This window comes from Notamacropus eugenii, chromosome 6 (assembly GCF_028372415.1).
Source record: "Notamacropus eugenii isolate mMacEug1 chromosome 6, mMacEug1.pri_v2, whole genome shotgun sequence".
Classification (NCBI taxonomy): domain Eukaryota; kingdom Metazoa; phylum Chordata; class Mammalia; order Diprotodontia; family Macropodidae; genus Notamacropus; species Notamacropus eugenii.
The window spans coordinates 352,576,927-352,594,572 of record NC_092877.1 but is presented as its reverse complement, the minus strand read 5'-3'; the positions used below and the strand labels follow the sequence as shown (position 1 = coordinate 352,594,572).

The 17,646-nt window shown below is 38.5% G+C and overlaps 1 protein-coding gene across 3 annotated transcripts in view; it reads right to left on the bottom strand.

Annotated features, from left to right (window-relative positions):
• PLD1 (phospholipase D1) overlaps positions 1-17,646 on the bottom strand; it is a 264,330-nt gene that overhangs the window by 65,949 nt on the left and 180,735 nt on the right. For 2 of the 3 annotated variants that reach the window (XM_072618471.1, XM_072618470.1), the window contains 5 exons: positions 16,965-17,178; positions 15,910-16,023; positions 8,692-8,820; positions 4,346-4,464; positions 988-1,101 (listed from right to left, as the gene is read on the bottom strand). In XM_072618471.1, the coding sequence (XP_072474572.1) occupies positions 988-1,101; positions 4,346-4,464; positions 8,692-8,820; positions 15,910-16,023; positions 16,965-17,178 (690 nt within the window). The remainder of the gene's footprint in view (positions 1-987; positions 1,102-4,345; positions 4,465-8,691; positions 8,821-15,909; positions 16,024-16,964; positions 17,179-17,646) is intronic. The other variant, XM_072618472.1, reaches the window with a different exon arrangement.

Below are 17,646 nucleotides of genomic sequence, written 5' to 3'. Positions count from 1 at the left end.
TGGAGGACTCAACCCCTTAATTTTATAGAAGATGAAACAGACACAAAGAGATTAAGTAATTTGCCCAGTGGCACATAGTATTTGTCTGAGGCTGGATTGATTTAAAGTTTGTTCCTCCTTGGGGCTGCCTCCCAAATGAGATCTTATTCTATCCATCCTTCTGTGAATGACAAGGCAAAAACACTCTCTGGTGCCTTAGTTCTCACCCTCACTTATTCCTTTGAAGTCTTTATTTGTCATTTTGATTAAAGTTTAAGATTTTCTACAAGCTAGTCTTAAAGAAGCAGCATGGTGGGGTAGCAAAAAAGCAGATGAGCATCCCAGTGCCCTCTCTGCTACAAGTGAGTGGACCACAGCAGGTCACAGCAGCTCTCCAGGCCTCAGCTCCCTTTTCTCTAAAACAAGGGGTTTCAGCCAGATGATCTCTAAGGTCCCTTCCAAATTGAAGGTCTTATGATTTCACTTTCTGGATGAGTGCCGACTGCAATTCTAATCAATTCATCACATCTAATAAAATTTCTAAAAAGAGGAAATGACAGGACATTAAAATAAGAAGCCTTTATTATCACCGACTAAAGAAGTGCTAACCTATTATAACCATTAAAATGAGATGGGAAATGATTTATTTTGAGGAAATTTTAAAATAGAAGTACTAGGTATAGAAACAAACAAGAGTGACTTTACCCACTAATGTTTTACTGATGACAATGACTTTTCCACAAGCCTACTTTTGAGAGAGAGGTCATGGATGTCTATAGGTACAGAATACTGCAAACAATGGCAGACCCAGGACCTCCACTGACTAAACTAACAGTCTTTGTTTACTGTGAAGAAGGTTTCATATATATATGTGTGTGTGTGTGTGTGCACGTCCAGCATAAAGAAGATTTATTAAGTTGGAAATGTAGTACCAAAGGAAAACCTCAACAAAGCAGCAATAAGATATTTAAAGAGAAAAGAAAAAAAATTGTTACCTTCTTTACTTACCTGCACTGTGGCATGGACAGACTCAGGCACCTGATATCGCAACTCATGGGCTGTAGCTTGAGATTTGGGCAGCAGGAATGGATAAGAAAGGGATCGGTATTTTGGCTTCATAATCTGTAAAAATAAAATAAAAACTAAAGAGAAAGAACTGATAAAGAGAAGTATGCATAGACTAATTATATACATGTATATACACATACATACACTATTTGTGTCTAACTTTGGCCGTCTGTAGGGCGGGGTGGGGGGGAGAGGAGAAGAAAGGAAGAAAAAAGGAGGAAAAGGCATTTGCATGATAACTTTGTTGTACATTTAAGGGGAATAACAAATTGTACCTAGTAAATTTGCATATTCCCGTGCAATCATTTTTTATTATACTATGTTATAGAAATGCTTGTTTTATTCCATAAAAAAAAAAACCCACTAGAAGTTGACTGTGATGGAATAGAGAAAGGGGTTGTGCATTTTTTAAAATGTCTTCCTCCAGATTTATGTCTGTAATGTTTTTCATTATTTCCAAGAATTTTCTTTACTTTAAAAAATGTGTTTACCACCCAGCTTTCCAGTGCTGGAGAGAGTGCCTGATATTAGCACCATGCTATAAATCAAACTGAGAAATTCTGCAAATTAACAAGGAAAATAATTACTGTTCACTTGCAAAGAGGGCTGCTATTCCTTAAATTGCAATGGCATCTTGAAAATATGTGTTTAAACTTATGAGCATGCTACCTTTGACTCCTCTTTCCCTGGGAACTCATCTACATTTTTAATTTGTAACTTCGGGGGCTTAATTCAGATGGAGTTGTACAATTTACAAATCTATCACTTCTCTAATCTTTAAATAATAAACACCCAACTAAATATTTGTTCTCTTTATTGAAGCAAACAAGGAGAGGCTTTTTCCTCCCCTAGGCAGAGGATGGGGATGAGATTTATAAAAATTAGGTTCCGAACAATTTTTTTAAAGTATTTACCCTTTCCCCACAATGTTATCCCCATGAATGGAAGTGGATCTTGGTATCTGTAGAGCCCAGTCATTTATATTTGGTTTTGGAATAAAGTTGGGGATTACTGTAAGAATGTGCATTGTCATGAGAATACACTTAACTTGGGAAGAAAATAAAAGCCATTCAATACTCCACCGATCCCAGTTCTGCTGTTTACTCTAGATGTGGTTCAGCTTACTTATCTGTAAATTTGGGGAGGGCTGCTGGTGATACAGTGGATAACTGCCACACCTGAAGTCAGGAAGACATCTTCCTGAGTTGAAATCTGGCCTCAGACACTTGGTAACTGTATGACCCTGGGCAAGTCACTTAACCCTGTTTGCCTCAGTTTCCTCATCTGTAAAATGAGCTGGAGAAGAAAAGGGCAAACCACTCCCAGTATCTTTGCCAAGAAAACCTCAAATGGGGTCACAGAGAGTTGGACGTGACTGAAAGTGACTGAATAGCAATATCTCTGGAAAAGGTGCCTTTCCTCCACTTTTCTTGCCTCCAAAGACAGAAGCAACTGCCCCTTAGGGAGGAAAAAGACAAGTGACCCCCAGTCTTGCCATGTGGGGTAGGGGAGAACCCCAAAGGGTGCCAGACCATGTGACTCCAGCCCAGCAGAGAAAGCCAATAGCGTGTGTGAAGAATACAAAGGCTATCACTGCAAGGTAAAGATGCCTGAAGTCTATGAGTGGAATGTAAGTCCTAGTTCAGCTAGACTCATGATGAATAATGATTACATGAAAATGGACCAGTTAAATATTCTACTCTAAAAATGCATAAATAACTTTTAGGCCAGCAGAAATTCAGACAGCATCGCTCTATTTGCTACCAGGTAAAGGCTGCTTGGTGACTATCTTTCCTTACATACATATTCATATTGAAATAATGGAGGGCCATCCATATTTCCAATTAGATTTATAAGCTCTATGATGAGCTAAGAATGTGACTCACTCTGAACGAAGATTTCCTTCATCCTTGGCTGAACAGTTGGCTTCAGGGCCTGCCTGACATCATGAGGCTATGAGCACAATGTCTTTCTGCTGCAGTCACATATTTCAGTAAAACGGGAATGTTTACAGAGATGAACAGGAGTCTGGATACAGCACATGTGCAAAAAGGTCACTCTATAAATAGCTGCCACCACAAACACATGTACTCTGAGAATGCTGAGCAGAGGAAAGGACACAGGACCCACTCTCTATTTCTCTCTGTCTAATCTCTGAAGCTTGGAGGAGCACAGCCAGGAGATACCACTGCCCCCAATTCCAGGTTCAGTCAGTAATGTGCTGGGCACTGTGCTAACCACCTGGGATACAAAAAGTGGCAAAAGACAGTCCCTCATAGTAGCTTATAATCGAATAAGGGAACTTATGCTCTAATGGAGAAACTCTTAATTTAATATTTTTAGCTCACTGGTGGCAAAAGGAAAAGACTGCAGGGGTACAACAGAAAACACAAATGGATTTGGAATAAAAGTATCTCTGAGTCAACTCCCACTTCCAGTGATGACTGTGTATAACTTTTCCCCTCTGGGCCTGTGTCTTCATCTAGAAAATGATGAAGTACATGGCCTTGTAGCAGTTGGGTGGTAGAGTGAACAGGATGCTGGACTTGCAGGAAGACTCCTGTTCAAATCCCACCCCAGAGATTTACTAGCTGTGTGAACCTAAGTCATTTAAACGCCTTCAGACTCAGTTTCTTCATCTGCAAGATGGGTCCAATAATAGCACCTAAGTTAGAGAGTTGTTGTGAGGATCAAATGAGATGCTTTCATGTATACATATATATATACACACATACACATGTACATATTTATACATATATGTACATATACACATGTAAATGTGTATATACACATGTGCACATACTATATATTATGCGTGTGTGTGTGCACTCATATATACACATGCATACATATATAGTATGTATTCATATGTACATATATACACATGAACAAACACTAGTGTGTGCAAGTATATGTGTATATACACATGTGTATATGTACATATATGAACAGTCATATACAAATATATTACATTATATGTAATTACATTACATCTATACTTGTATTTATATATACACATTCATATATGAAACATCTCATTTGATACTCACCACAATTTATATATATCAATAATGCTACACCTAAGCATACTATATTTATATGTAAGTATCCACATATATAAATAAACATAGGTTTCACATAGAGTTATATATTATATATGATGCCATGTAAAGAACCATTTTAATGCTCATTCAAGTTCTTGATCCCAGATGCCTAATCTCCCATACCCCGTTCCTTTGTCCCTGCCCTTCTTCGCTTCCACTTTGGAGAAGCCTGCATCAGATCACGGAGCACTTACCTTTGTGAAGTTCCATCGTTGGATGAAATGACGGGAAACATCCCGCGCAGCCTTCCCGTGGACGACAGAGGCAATGTCATGCCAGGGCATGCGTGGCATGGCATACCTGTCAATGAAATCTACCCAGACACATCAGACAGGAAAATGAGAAAGCCATGCCAGCATCAGAAGCCCCGGACCTATGCTCTTACCTACTGCATTTCTTTCTGCACATTGTCTCCCTGTTCCCTCTCCCAGTTCTGGGGCTTTGCTCAGGTAGTCTCCTCCATTTAGAATGGCCTCCCTCCTCACCTCACCTTTGCCCAGTAGGGTCTCTATTCTCCTTCAAGGCACAGCTGAGAAACTCCCTCCTCAGCTGTAGATACTTTGACCTTTGTGAATGTGTGTTAGTTTGTCACTCTGCTATTCACTTCTCTGCATAGCTGTTCTTCTCCTCCCTGAAGTCAGAGGCTGTTTGTGTGTGTGTGTGTGTGTGTGTGTGTGTGTGTGTGTGTGTGTTTGTATTTCCAGACACCGGTGTGCTGCCTGCGTTATTGTTGTTCAATCACTGAGTTGCGTCTGACACACACATACACATGGCTCATCTAGTTGAAAAGATATTCCCACTAAATTTACTCTTGAAATGTCTTTACGTCCATGGAGGTTTTCTAGACAAATATACTGCAATACTTTGCCATTTCCTTCTCTAGTTTGTCCCTATTTTAGGGATAAGGAACTGTGGCAAATAGGGGTTAAGTGACTTGCCAGGGTCATACAGCCAGCAAGAGTCTGAGGCCATATCTGAACTGAGATTTTCCTGACTTCAGCCTCTGGTGCTCTATCCATTGCACCACTTAACTGCCTATTGTGCTGTATACAGCAGGCCCTTAATTAACATTTGTTGAACTGAACATCCTCAGATGTAACAACGCTTGTCTTCCACCAAATCAAGTAAATGCTACTCCTTTAAGTATTTTATATTTCCACTTTTCTCTCTTAGATAATAGCAGATAATCACCAGCCATGATACAAAACTGAGCACATACTAATTATCTTAGGACTCTGTGGTTGATATGTTTTTTTTTCTTTTATCATGTTGAAGTAATAGCAGGTCATTTGGAAAGTGCCATCCATTTTTCCAATTAGACAGATAAGTCTGAGATGAGCAACAAAGATGACTCATTCTAAAAAGGAAAATGAAGCTTTTAAAGTCTGAATTAAATAAGGGATGATCACTTGAAGAATTCCATCTTTGGGAAATATGACTTCTAAGATCAGAAAGGCAGAACTATAAGGGACCTTGGAAGCCATCTGTTCCAATGCCCTCATTTTACTGATTTACAGATGAGGAAATTGAAACCTAGAAAGATTGTGTCTTACCTAGGTAACATAAGTTGTAAACACCAGAGAGGGGATTTGGACCCAGGCTCTCTGGCTCCATTGCCAGGGCTCTTCCTATTGTACCAAGATATGTTCTGACATAAAGACATATCATGAGGGTATTTAGTAGAAACATCTTCTTAACTCGATAAACCATGTAAGTTTTTAATGGGCAGCTAAGTGGTACCATAGTGCCTAGAGTACTTCCCGAGTACAAATCTGGCCTCAGACACTTTACTATGTAATGCTGGGCAAGTCACCTCACTCTGCTGGCCTCACTTTCCCCATCTATAAAATGACCTGGAGAAGGAAATGGCAAACTACTCCAGTATCTTTGCCAAGAAAACCACAAATAAAGTCACAAAGAGTTGAACACAACTACAAAATAACTGGACAACACAATTTCTTACTGTCCACATAGAACTACCATGGGAAGACTTGATTCCATCATAGTAGGAACAAGAACCTGTGGAGCAGGGTGTGCTAGTAAATATTTAACAACCAGTTCTTCAGAGAAAATATACATGACACACTTACACTATTAACATTTTCTTAAGCCCAGACAATCAACAGAACAATAAACCAAGCCCTGATTTGGGGGTGTTTGTGGCTTTTTTTAAGGTATAAATGCTCACCATGAAAATCTAACAATTGCCTCTTGCGCATTTCCCTTTTGAGTTAGAATCTCACTTCATGTAATTACACTTCATGAAATAACCACGTATGGTTATGAGCAAATCACTTAGCCTCCATGATTCTCATTTTCCCTATCTGTAAAATGCGAACAATAATATTTGCACCTCCTAAATCACAGTTACCATAAAAAGACACTTTGCAAACTGTGAAACATAAGGCGGGGCTGTGATATAGAATTATTTCTGTCCCCTTTAGCATAATGCCTCACACAGGAGGTTATCAAATATGAATAACTGAATAATTTTGAACTGAATAATTTTGAGTTGCTAAACGTGACAATTTCTTCAGGATTTGTGCCTCCTCACCTTTCCTCTGCCCCTCAGTTGTCTTTGTATCCACTTTATACACATTTATATTAGCAGCTAGATGGCACAGTGGCTAGAGCACCAGGCCTGCAGTCAGGAAGATCTTAGTTCAAATCCAGCTCAAGACCCATGGACAACTCACTTCATCTCTGTCTGCCTCAGTTTCTTCAACTGTAAAAGATATAACACCTATCTCCCAGGGTTGTTGGGATCAAATGAGGTCATATATGTATATATGTGTGTGTATGTATGTGTGTGTGTGTGTGTCTGGTATATTCTACCACTGTCCTAAAGTGTCTTTTAGAGAGTCAGTGCATTAGAGTGGAAAGAACACCTGCTCTGAACTCAGAGAACCAGCGCTTAGATTTTATCTCCGATGCTTACCACCTAAATCTGTCAAAGGAAAAGACTGAACTGAATGGTTTCTAAAGTCCCTTGTAATGCTTAATTTATGATCGTATTTTCCCCCAATATACTATGCTCTCTATAGGCTATATTCTGACAGAGTACATTATATATATATATATATATATATATATATATATATATATATATATATATATATATATATATATATATATATACACATATATATATGTTCCAATGAATTTGTTATATATAACAATCTGACAGAATATGTTTTAAATATAACATATTCCAATGAATATATTTTATATAAAATATATTCTGATAGAATATACTTTCCTTGGTGCAATATACTATATATCATATATTATACATAGAATATATTACATGTAATATATTCTATATAAAATATATTTTATTCTACATATATTTTATATATAGTATATTCTAAATTGAATATATTTTACATATAATCTATTCCATATACAAGTTCTTAGACAATTAATTCTTGATGTTGTATTTTGTATTTGATTTTATTCTGTAACCATATCCTTCTCAGAGAAGACACTTAGGTGTGCTAAAATTCAGTCTCTCCCTCTCTCTAGTTAGATATTCAAAGTTAAGTTTTCCCACAATTGCTGCTAGATAAAGAAAAACTCTGTTCTCAATGCTCTCACAAAACATTATCTCAGCATGTTCTTGAGAGCCAGGACAACCTGACATTTCCCCATTTTTAGCCTTTAAGGTGGTCTTATGTAATTCCCTAATAATCTATAAGTCTGCCTTTATCAGCAACCTCGGGATACATCTAGGACCTGCGAGTTTACAAAGGCATTCCTTAGAGATAGAGAGGTGGCCCTCATAACATCTGGGAGTTATTCCCACTTCCTTTGATGCAACCAATAATAATGTTTCATCTCTGTGATGCTGACCAATTAGATAATTTCTGTTCTGTTCCTTGTTCTACATAAACACATAAAAATGTATTGCCTTCTCAATTCGGGGTCTTCAGGACAGAGAAAGGGCCATTTGAATCATCTTTAATTATCAGGTCACATGCCTTTATTAATAAATAATAGTTCGCTCAGAGAATTGCCTCAGTTTATCCACCTGGTAAATTTCAGTTATAACGGCTCCTTGAGGTCAGGCACAATTTGTTATTTCTTTGTTTCCCATGGACCCATGTCACCTAAAATCAAGCATTAGCAGAGCCTCTCCAAGATAGACTGGCTTTGGCATGGGCCTGGTGAAAGCTTGGGTGTGTATAGACTCACAACCAGTCTTGTAAGTCTAGGAAAGCTTATCCTTTATGAAGTCTATCTAAGTAATGTAAGGATAGTGTTGCCACCTGAAACAATGGAGCGAATACCCATGCTAATGAACCAGTTCTTTCAAAGTTTTCAAGTTAGGCTTGTCTACTTCCACAAACTCTAAAGGGCTGCTGGACTTTTGAACATCTAAAATCCGAATGTTAAAAGCAACATAACCACATCAAGTGTTATATTTGGAGATGTTGTCTTTACTTCACCTATAAAGAGGAATAAAGACAGTCATAGGTTCAAGCCAAAATATACACCTTAACTCCTATCCCAGCTTATACCAGACTGTAGGAACACTCACCTGCAAAAGGTTTATCTAGTTGAACCCAGTCTTTGAAGACAAAATTACAATAGTCCTTTCCATGCCAGAATCGAGTTTCCCCATGGAGCTCTCCAACACCTGTCTGCAAACTACGGATGGATCCCATGTCTGTAAGATGCAGCAGAAAGCATAATTTCAGAAGCTCACCAAGACAGGTCTCAGAAACAGGAGTCATGTATCTTACTATCAAGGTTTCTTAACTTTTTTTGCGTCATGGACTCCCCTTCCCCTTGGCAATCTGGTGAAGCCTATGGACCACTTCTCTAAACATTTTCTAAATTAATAATTAATAATTAAAATAACCTCAGTTAGAGGTCAGTGAAAATAATTTGTCCCATCCAAGAATAGGGAAGCCCTGAAATCTATCAGTAGAACTCGTAGGGTGGGGTACCTGTTGACCCCAAGAAAAGACTCACATAAATGATGCCACCAAAAGGAGAAGAGTCCTGGAATTCAGGGGTTGGTAAAACTGGAGATGGGGAAATTTAGTGCAATTAAGGTATTTAGAGTACTAAAACTCCCAGAACTAGGGCAAAAATTTCAGAGAGGGGCCCCAAGTAGAGGGAGGAGAAGATTTTAGCAGGAGGGGGTAATCCCAGTAATAATCCTTGATATTTCTATAACTAGAAGTATACAGTATGCTGTATGTAGTCAAAACAATGCTGGATCTGGTTTCACTTTCTGGTTCTGTTAATTACTAACTGTGTGACTTTGGATAGGTCACTTGTCTCTCTGGAATGAAATTGCTACACCCATAAAATAAGTAGGGTGAGCTCACAAGATGACCTTTAGGATCCTTCTGGCTTTTCTAGCTATGATCCCATCTCCTTTCAGTTTTTTAAAAAAAGGGGGGCTGATAATAAAAATGGTGGAGAATAGAAAAGGAGATTTAAAACTTTTACAAGCTCATAAAAGCAGAGGAGTAGCTGCCTCTGTAAAAAAAAAAAAATGGATTCTTCTTTCCTAACTCAGTCCTTTACTCAAACCATGGGACTTGATTGTGACATTCAGTCATTAGTGGATTACTGACTGAATTCATTCTATTGAATTGTCAATAAGACTTCTATTGCCTTATAGAAACCAATACTTTTCTAGTACCTATTCAGTTGCTAAGAATCCAGTATATATTATTTGGAAGCTTAAGACTAACTGGAGAATATTTGATAAAAAATTTTTTAAAGTGGGTTAGGATGGGAGAAAGTAGGTTAGGAGAGAGTTAAAGCTTCCTCAATAAAAACAAAGTAAGTGAAATGACCAATGGGTGGGTTTGTATTTATATACATGTCACAGTGTGAGGCTTTCAGACACCAGAACAATAGCTCTCCTACCTGTCAGTAACCTATGAAAATTTATGGCAGCAACAGACAAAAGCATATGGTGGCAGCAGCAGCACATGGCAACATGGGGCAAAGATTTTTTGCAACATTCTCTTGCAAGGGTTGCCAGGACTATACCAGATACAATGACTGAGATAAATGACCACTGGAAGTTTATAGTGCATGTACAACAGAAAAGCAATATGCCAAGGAGTTGGGCAGAATTGTATACAATAGCCAGGGTAATTTGAATGAGCCCCAATGAGGGCACAGATTAAGATCATAATTGTATCTATTCTTAGTAATCTCTTTTAGGTTGACTACTCACATCCTTTAGGAAATCTATGGACAAACATAGGTTAATGGAAACCCAAGACAAAACTGAGAAGCAGAGTAATCTTTGATAAACTTTGATCTTGGAGTTAAGAAGACTTATGTTCAAACTGGACTGTCTGACTATGGGTAAGTCACAGTTAGTGTCCCAGGCAGTGCTCTAATTAGTTAACTAGCTACAAGGTAAACTGTAAATTAAAGGCAAGACCTTAATCTGTGTTGAGGGAGGAAGTTTACGTACTGGGAATTCCCTATACTAATACAAGTCTAGATTTTTTAAAAAAAATCAAAATGGACATTTAAATAAGTTATTATAAATGATTTCAAGTATCCTCCTCTACAACTGGCACTCAACAAATGTTTGAACTGAATTGTTTCATTTCCATAAGTATGAATGTTAAAATGCTAGTGAATCATTTTTTTTTTACCAACCTGTATGAAAAACAAGAAATTTTATTTAAAAGAAGACCCCCAAAAAAGACTAATGATGGGTTAAGTTTTCAAGGAATTCTCCTAGACACACAAACTCCCAGAGGTTAAGGATTGCCTCATTTTTGCATCTGTATCCCTATCACTTAACAAATGTGTGTTGATTGATTGCATCTCACTATTTCATTTTAATACAATAGAGAAAATCCACTCTGGATCTGTGAATTTAGAAACACAAGCACATGCATGCACAAATACTAATTTCAAAACGTAAAATACAGACAACTAGTTATCTACAGGGAAGCATATACATCCAACACATTATTTCAATCAAATAAGCATATTCTACCAGACTCCAGCAGGAAGTCTACTGTACCACAGCAAAACATATCTGATTTGTCACAAAACAGACCTCAAATTCAACATTCAGAACCAAATAATCAATCACTCTACAATCTTGTGCTTGGAACCTGTTGCAACATGGTACCACATGAGAGGCTAATGGTAGGAAGAACTTCATGGGAAGGTTCCTTTTTCTTCTTATTTCCCAATTTCTGCATTATTTCATATGATTATGGGAGGCATGACTATGCCCAGGACACTCTTGCTCATCATTCTGCAGCAGCATTAATCGGATGCCTCTTACTGCCTTACCATGCTCTCTCCTGCTCCCTTGTTCAGGTGCCCAATCTCTTGGAGTTCTTCTGGGTCCTGGGGCATGATGATGTCCTTTGTGGACAGTGAAATTGCACTTTGGCTTTGATTCTGACACAATGGGAGTAAAGGTGTAGTAGAATGGATCCTCAATGGACAATCAGGAAAGCTGGACTCTGGTTCCAGTTCTGAGCATCACTGGCCTTGGGACAGCCTTGGGCAAGACATTTAACCACTCTTGTTCATTGTTTTCATGCCTACCAAGTGAAAAGCTTGAACTAGATGACCTCAAAGACCCCTTCCACATCAAAGATTTTATGTTTGTGTTTAGATGGAAAAATTTGTCTTTATGTTAAGATCTATTTGTTAAGAAAGAGTGAAGTAGTGAGAAGATGTCAAGGTCAGAAGGTCAAGATAGGTATAGGTGCAAAGATATAGCTAGAATTTTTATCTATACATCCATATAAGACAGCATAGCTAGAATAACATTTTCTTCTGAGCATAAACACTGAGAAAGAGAAATTTCTCATTTTCTGTTATTTACTACTTCTCCTTTTCTTCTTTTTGCATCTTCTACTTCTTTCCTTCTTCCTTTTTTTCTTTTTCCTTTCTTCTTCTTCTCTTCCTCTTTCTTCTTTCTCTTTCATCCAAACAACCACCCACAAATACACACACACACTTTTATTACTGAACAATTGTATCTTTCTGCAGTGACTCCATCAGGACAAGGATTTGCAAAAGAAAAAAGGAACAACTCCACTCAAAGTCTAGTAGAGCTTTATCCAATGGGGATGCAATAAGTTAGTGGTTGGTATTGCTCTAAATCATCTTCATTTCTGCAGGATCTTTCCGTGGCTGCTGTGTAGACTGAGGGAGATTAAAAAGATAAAAATTTCAAAGTGCAGATATCTTTTAAGAACAACTTTCCCAGATTAGAGTAGGATATCTCCTAGCATAACTCTATCTGTAATAGAAAAGCATAAACTCATATCCATAATCCTTGATACTTTCCATTCTTATTAATAGGAGCAATATAGCTTTAAATTCTTGTATGATCTCATCTGACCACAGCCTACAACCAAGACTGCTCTTTGCCCATTCAAAACACACATAGTGAAATATAGCCCCCAGTAGTAAAGATCTTAAAGTTCAGTACTTCCCCTTTGCTTCTGGGACGTAACTCTCCTGAATTTTTTTTAATCCTTTGCTCCTGTTGATCACAGTTGCTTGTTTTCATCAGTGGCTCCTCTTCCTTCCTCCAATGCCTGAATGGGGATAGCTCTAAAGAATCTTTTCTTCTCTTCCATATTTCTTCCTTTGGTGACTCTCAGTGATTAACTCCGTCAGTATGTCTCCATAACTATAGACCCAGTGCAACTACTCTCTCAAATTCCAAGCCTTAATTTTGAATTGGATGACCTGTACATATCTCAGACTCAACATATCCAAAGTATAGCTTATTGTTTTCCCCCTATAATCTGCACCTCTTATGAGTTTTTCTATTTCTCTCAAAGGCATCATTATCCTTCTAGTCTCCCAGGTTTACAAGCTTGGTGAATTCCTTGACTCCTTATTCTCACTCATTCCATCCTCTAATCCCTACCGCATCAATGACTAAGTCAGCCTTAGGATATAACCATCCCCATGGGACCAGGAAGCCATTTTGGAGGTGGAGCAGACCAGAGGGTGAGCCAGTAGTAGAGAGTGAGCAATAGGAATGGGTCATCTCAGACATAGCACTTCCAAGCAGTCATTGAGTTGCCTCAGATTGGAGTCATCCCCAGAGGCCAAGCAGCCAGGGTATAGATAGGTATAAGTAGACAGTAAGCAAGCAGAGACTAAACTCTAAACTCCCCTTCTGATTTACACTATTACTATTCTTAAGGGTCCTATAATTTACTGCCTCATATTATATTTTTCCTGCTTCCTACCCTCAAGGACCTTACTGTCTAATGACTATACTCTGATAATTATCCTTCTCCAACACAGAGCCCCCAGAATACCTACCTCCTGCTCAAAATATTCTGTCTGTAAATGTTCACTAAAAACAATCGCTCATGAGTCCCCATCTGTGAGTGACTTCTTCTTTAGTCAGCCAGAGGAATGAAGTCAAAAAGCATAGAAAAGTATTTTAAAAAGATTTTAATGTGGACACTACCTTGCACAGGGGGCAGTTAGCTAGTACAGTGGATAGAGCACCAGGCCCAGAGTCAGGAAAACTGAGTCTGAATCTGGTCTGGGACATGTTCTAGCTGTGTGACCCTGGGCAATTCGCTTAACTCTGCCTCAATTTTCTCATCTGTAAAATGATCTGGATAAGGAATTGGCAATCCACTCCAGTATCTTTACCAAGAAAGCCCTAAATGGGGTCATAGAGGGTCAGACACAACTGAAATGACTCAACAACAACAAAGATGTTCCAGAGACATGAGCATACTCTTGCTGAATGAATGAAAAAATTTCTCTAGCTTCCTCTAGTCATAATTTTAGGTAGGTAGCAACCTTGTTGTAAGAAATTTTTAACAGAAAAATTAAACCTTTCAGCTTAAAAAAGATTTTTGGGGTATTTTTTCCCCTTAGTCAAATCAAATGTATTTACTCTTGCTCAAACTAAAAAGTTTAGCAAATTGTTTTTGAACAAAAGAGCACTAATGAATCAATTCTTTACACAGAAAAACATTAAGGAGACTGAGATTGTCCTGAAATTACATAATTCAGAGGAAAAACAACACATGGAAAATAACAGGAGAAAGAATGATTTAAGAAACCACAATATTTTTTTTAATAGGAATCTGTCACAGTCACCAATCACCTATTAGGATTAATTACAGTCTAGTTTTCTGAATTCTGAGTTAGCAGGAGATTTCACAGTCACATTCCATCTGATTATTACTCATCATCAATGAAAACAAACCCTTAAAATACACTATGCAATTAATTTCTCAGGCTACTGTGCATCCAATTGAAACCAGTGCTACAGAGCAGTCAAGCCTGTTCCTATCCACATGAATAGAACTTGAATGTCCTGAACTGGAATGAGAAGGCTTGATTTTTAATCCTAATTCTGTGACCTTGGACAAGTCATTTTCCCTCAACGAGACTCAGTTTCCCCACCTATAAAATGAAGGTGTTGAACTAGACAGCCTTTAAGGTCCTTTCCAGGTACCAAACTATGATCTTGTGATCAACTCTAACAAGTAACCAATTTTAAATCTTAGGGAGTATTGTCCACTTCTAGACTTGGACCTCACCGGGTTGATGATTTTCAGTTTTTTATGGAGGGGTTTATTCATCAGTGCTGGAAGGGTACTGTTCCTCAATGCTAACTCTGTCGCAGAATCAGATTTAGAGCTGGAAAGGACCATAGAGTCTTTACAATACAATCCCCTCAGTTTACAGATGAGGAACTAAGGGGTTAAATGAGTTGCCCAAAGTCCCATGGGTATAGTGATAGGGTTTGAACCCAGCTCCTCTGACTCCAGCTTCATTGATTTTACCTCCTATCAGCTGAAGCTCAAAGAATGCTCTTTAAGTGAACATTACTACTGACTCCTGTCTTCTTGGACTCATGCTCAAATCTCTCAACCAGCACCTCACTCATTTTTTTCCTCTCACCCTAGCATACAGCCCCATCTTCAGTGTTGATAACCCATCAAACATTCTTCTTTAGCCTTCCTGTCTTCTTAGACAGTTATCTTTAGTTGAGTGACAACTGACAACAGTTGAGTATAAGAATCAGGCCATCACTGCATCAATCCAATCTGCCTCTGAGATAGTGATCCCTCCTGGTCCTTTTCCAAGCCCAAGTTACTCTTCCTTTTTCCGCTAACCCATGGTGTTAGGTTCTCATCCAAAGCTCTAGTACCTGACTCACATCATAGATACCCAGATCATACATTTCCTTCTGACTTCAATGATTTCCCACATTCATTTAGCTTGCCATGGTCCGCAATTTGAATGGTGTCCTCTCAAACGTCATGGAAACAACAAAAGGAGAAATACTGCTGTTTGTATCTGGATAAGTGGAAGTCCCTCAGTCTAGGAAAGATGCAACTGAAATATTCTTTTATTCAAAATGCATATTCAAATCTGCCTCTAACAAATACTGAGCCTAAACAAGTCAGTAACTTTCTCTGACTGAGCCTCAAGCAACTCAAAGACTTATCTATTGCATTACAGATCTGCATAGAGGATACTGAAGAAATCATAGATCCTTGAAATTTTTATTATATTGCAAACTCCCAGAGGGCACACATCTATGTAGGGTATTTTTTTTAACAGTTACCAGCAAAGCATTTGGTATATAGCAGCCACTCAACAATACTTGGTGAATGAATGAAGGGATGAACATTGCATGGATAGCGCACTGATCCAGAAACACAGCACATTTATGGTGACCAGCTGACAGGCAAGAACAAAATGGCAAAGCTTATGGAGAACCTTGCCTGCGTCCCCCTTCACTTACCACCTCCAGAGCCCGCGAGTCTTTGTTCCGACTCGCTGGAATGATGCAAGAATTTCAAGTGGGGCTTTAACCCTCGGATTAAATGCTGGCGACTTCTACAGTGATTAAAATAACCTGGGGAAAGTTGAGACGCTCTTTTTTACAAACACACGGATAGCATCAGATTTGCAATAGGCACTAAAGATCAATATAAAACTGTCCTGGGTCTTTTGTTGGTTGGTTAGCTTTAAGACTTGGCTAGAAATTATGCTATTGATCCATGTTTTCTGGGAAGAGAAACCTTTGGGGATATAAATGACTGAGATCCAGAATAGATAATAAATTGATGAGTTGCAGAGAATCGCAAATGGGCTTATGTAAACCTAATGTACCATTGCTACGTGATGAAAGAAGAGCCAATGTTCTTTGGCCAAGCCTGAGAAATTCTCTTCGTATACCCTCTAGCTCTTTTGTAGCTTCATGTTTTTGTTGTACTACTCTGAGAATACTCAGTGATTCTGCTAGTATTAAGGTGTGCATGTGTGTGTATGTGCGCACCTTCTTGTTTTGATCATTTGGACTGGAAAAAGCATCAACTGATTTGTTTTAAATGAAGCATCACTCCTGAGATACATAATGATACTAGAAAGGGAAGTATATTATGGGCTGTCAGCAGTTTGGAAACTTTACAGGGAGTTGGGCAAATAAAAAACATAGCTTGTTGCTATAGAAATATGAATGGTCAGAGAGACAATAGAAAGGATGACCACTGTTGAAACATACAACCTTCCTCTTGGTAATGAGATGGTGGACTGTGGGTATAGAACATTGTGTCACAGCAACTGTACTGGATGGTGCCTTTTCTATGTCATCTGTTACAAGCAAGGTACCAAGGAGACAGGGAACTATTGGAAAGTGAATACTCCAAAGGATCTGCGATTCAATGCTGCAGATGATAAGTAAATATGGAATAAGAAGAAGAATCAGCATCATAACTGGACTTTTTGATTTTGTGGGGGTTTTGTTTGTTTGTTTGTTTAAAGGAAAGTTCACAGAAGACAAGGACCAAGACTTACTTGAGGCACTATCAAGGCTGCTGATGCTATCAGCATTCTCCAGGTTGTTCCGGTACAGCTGCCGGTAAAGGCTGAATTTGGAGAATTTGCTTCCTTTACCTACACCTTTCATTTTAGAGTCAGAATCATCAGTGCTTTTTGGGAATGGGAGATTGATTTTAAATTCTTTTTTCCCTTTAAGGTTCAAGGCTTCATTGGATTCTCCCATCTCTCCCTGGAGACAAAAAAAGGGCAAAACTTTAAGACACTAGAAATGGGGTACTGTGACAAGTCACCCCCCCCCCCCAATTAAGTCAAAGCTGGCTAAGGTGTAGCATTTATAACTTACCTAAACTCCCAAACAGCTGCCCCAGTGAAGTGTGGAGAGCAGTTATTAACCACATAGCTCTGTCCAAGGACAGACTGGAATGTTTTACTTTAATATATAAAAATCTAGTAAAGTTCGTAATTGGTAGTTACTAATAATCATCCTTTCTTTTGTTTGTATGTGTACCTACAGTACTTAGCACAGTACTTGGCACATCATAAATACTTAATAAATCTGTCTTTCTGTCTTCCCTCCCTTCTTCTTTTCCTCCCTCTCTCCCCCCTTCCTTCCTTCCTTTCTTCCTTTTCCTTCCTCCCTCCTGCCATCCCTTCATGCATTCCTTCCAATATAACTTACATTCACTTGTAACGTAAA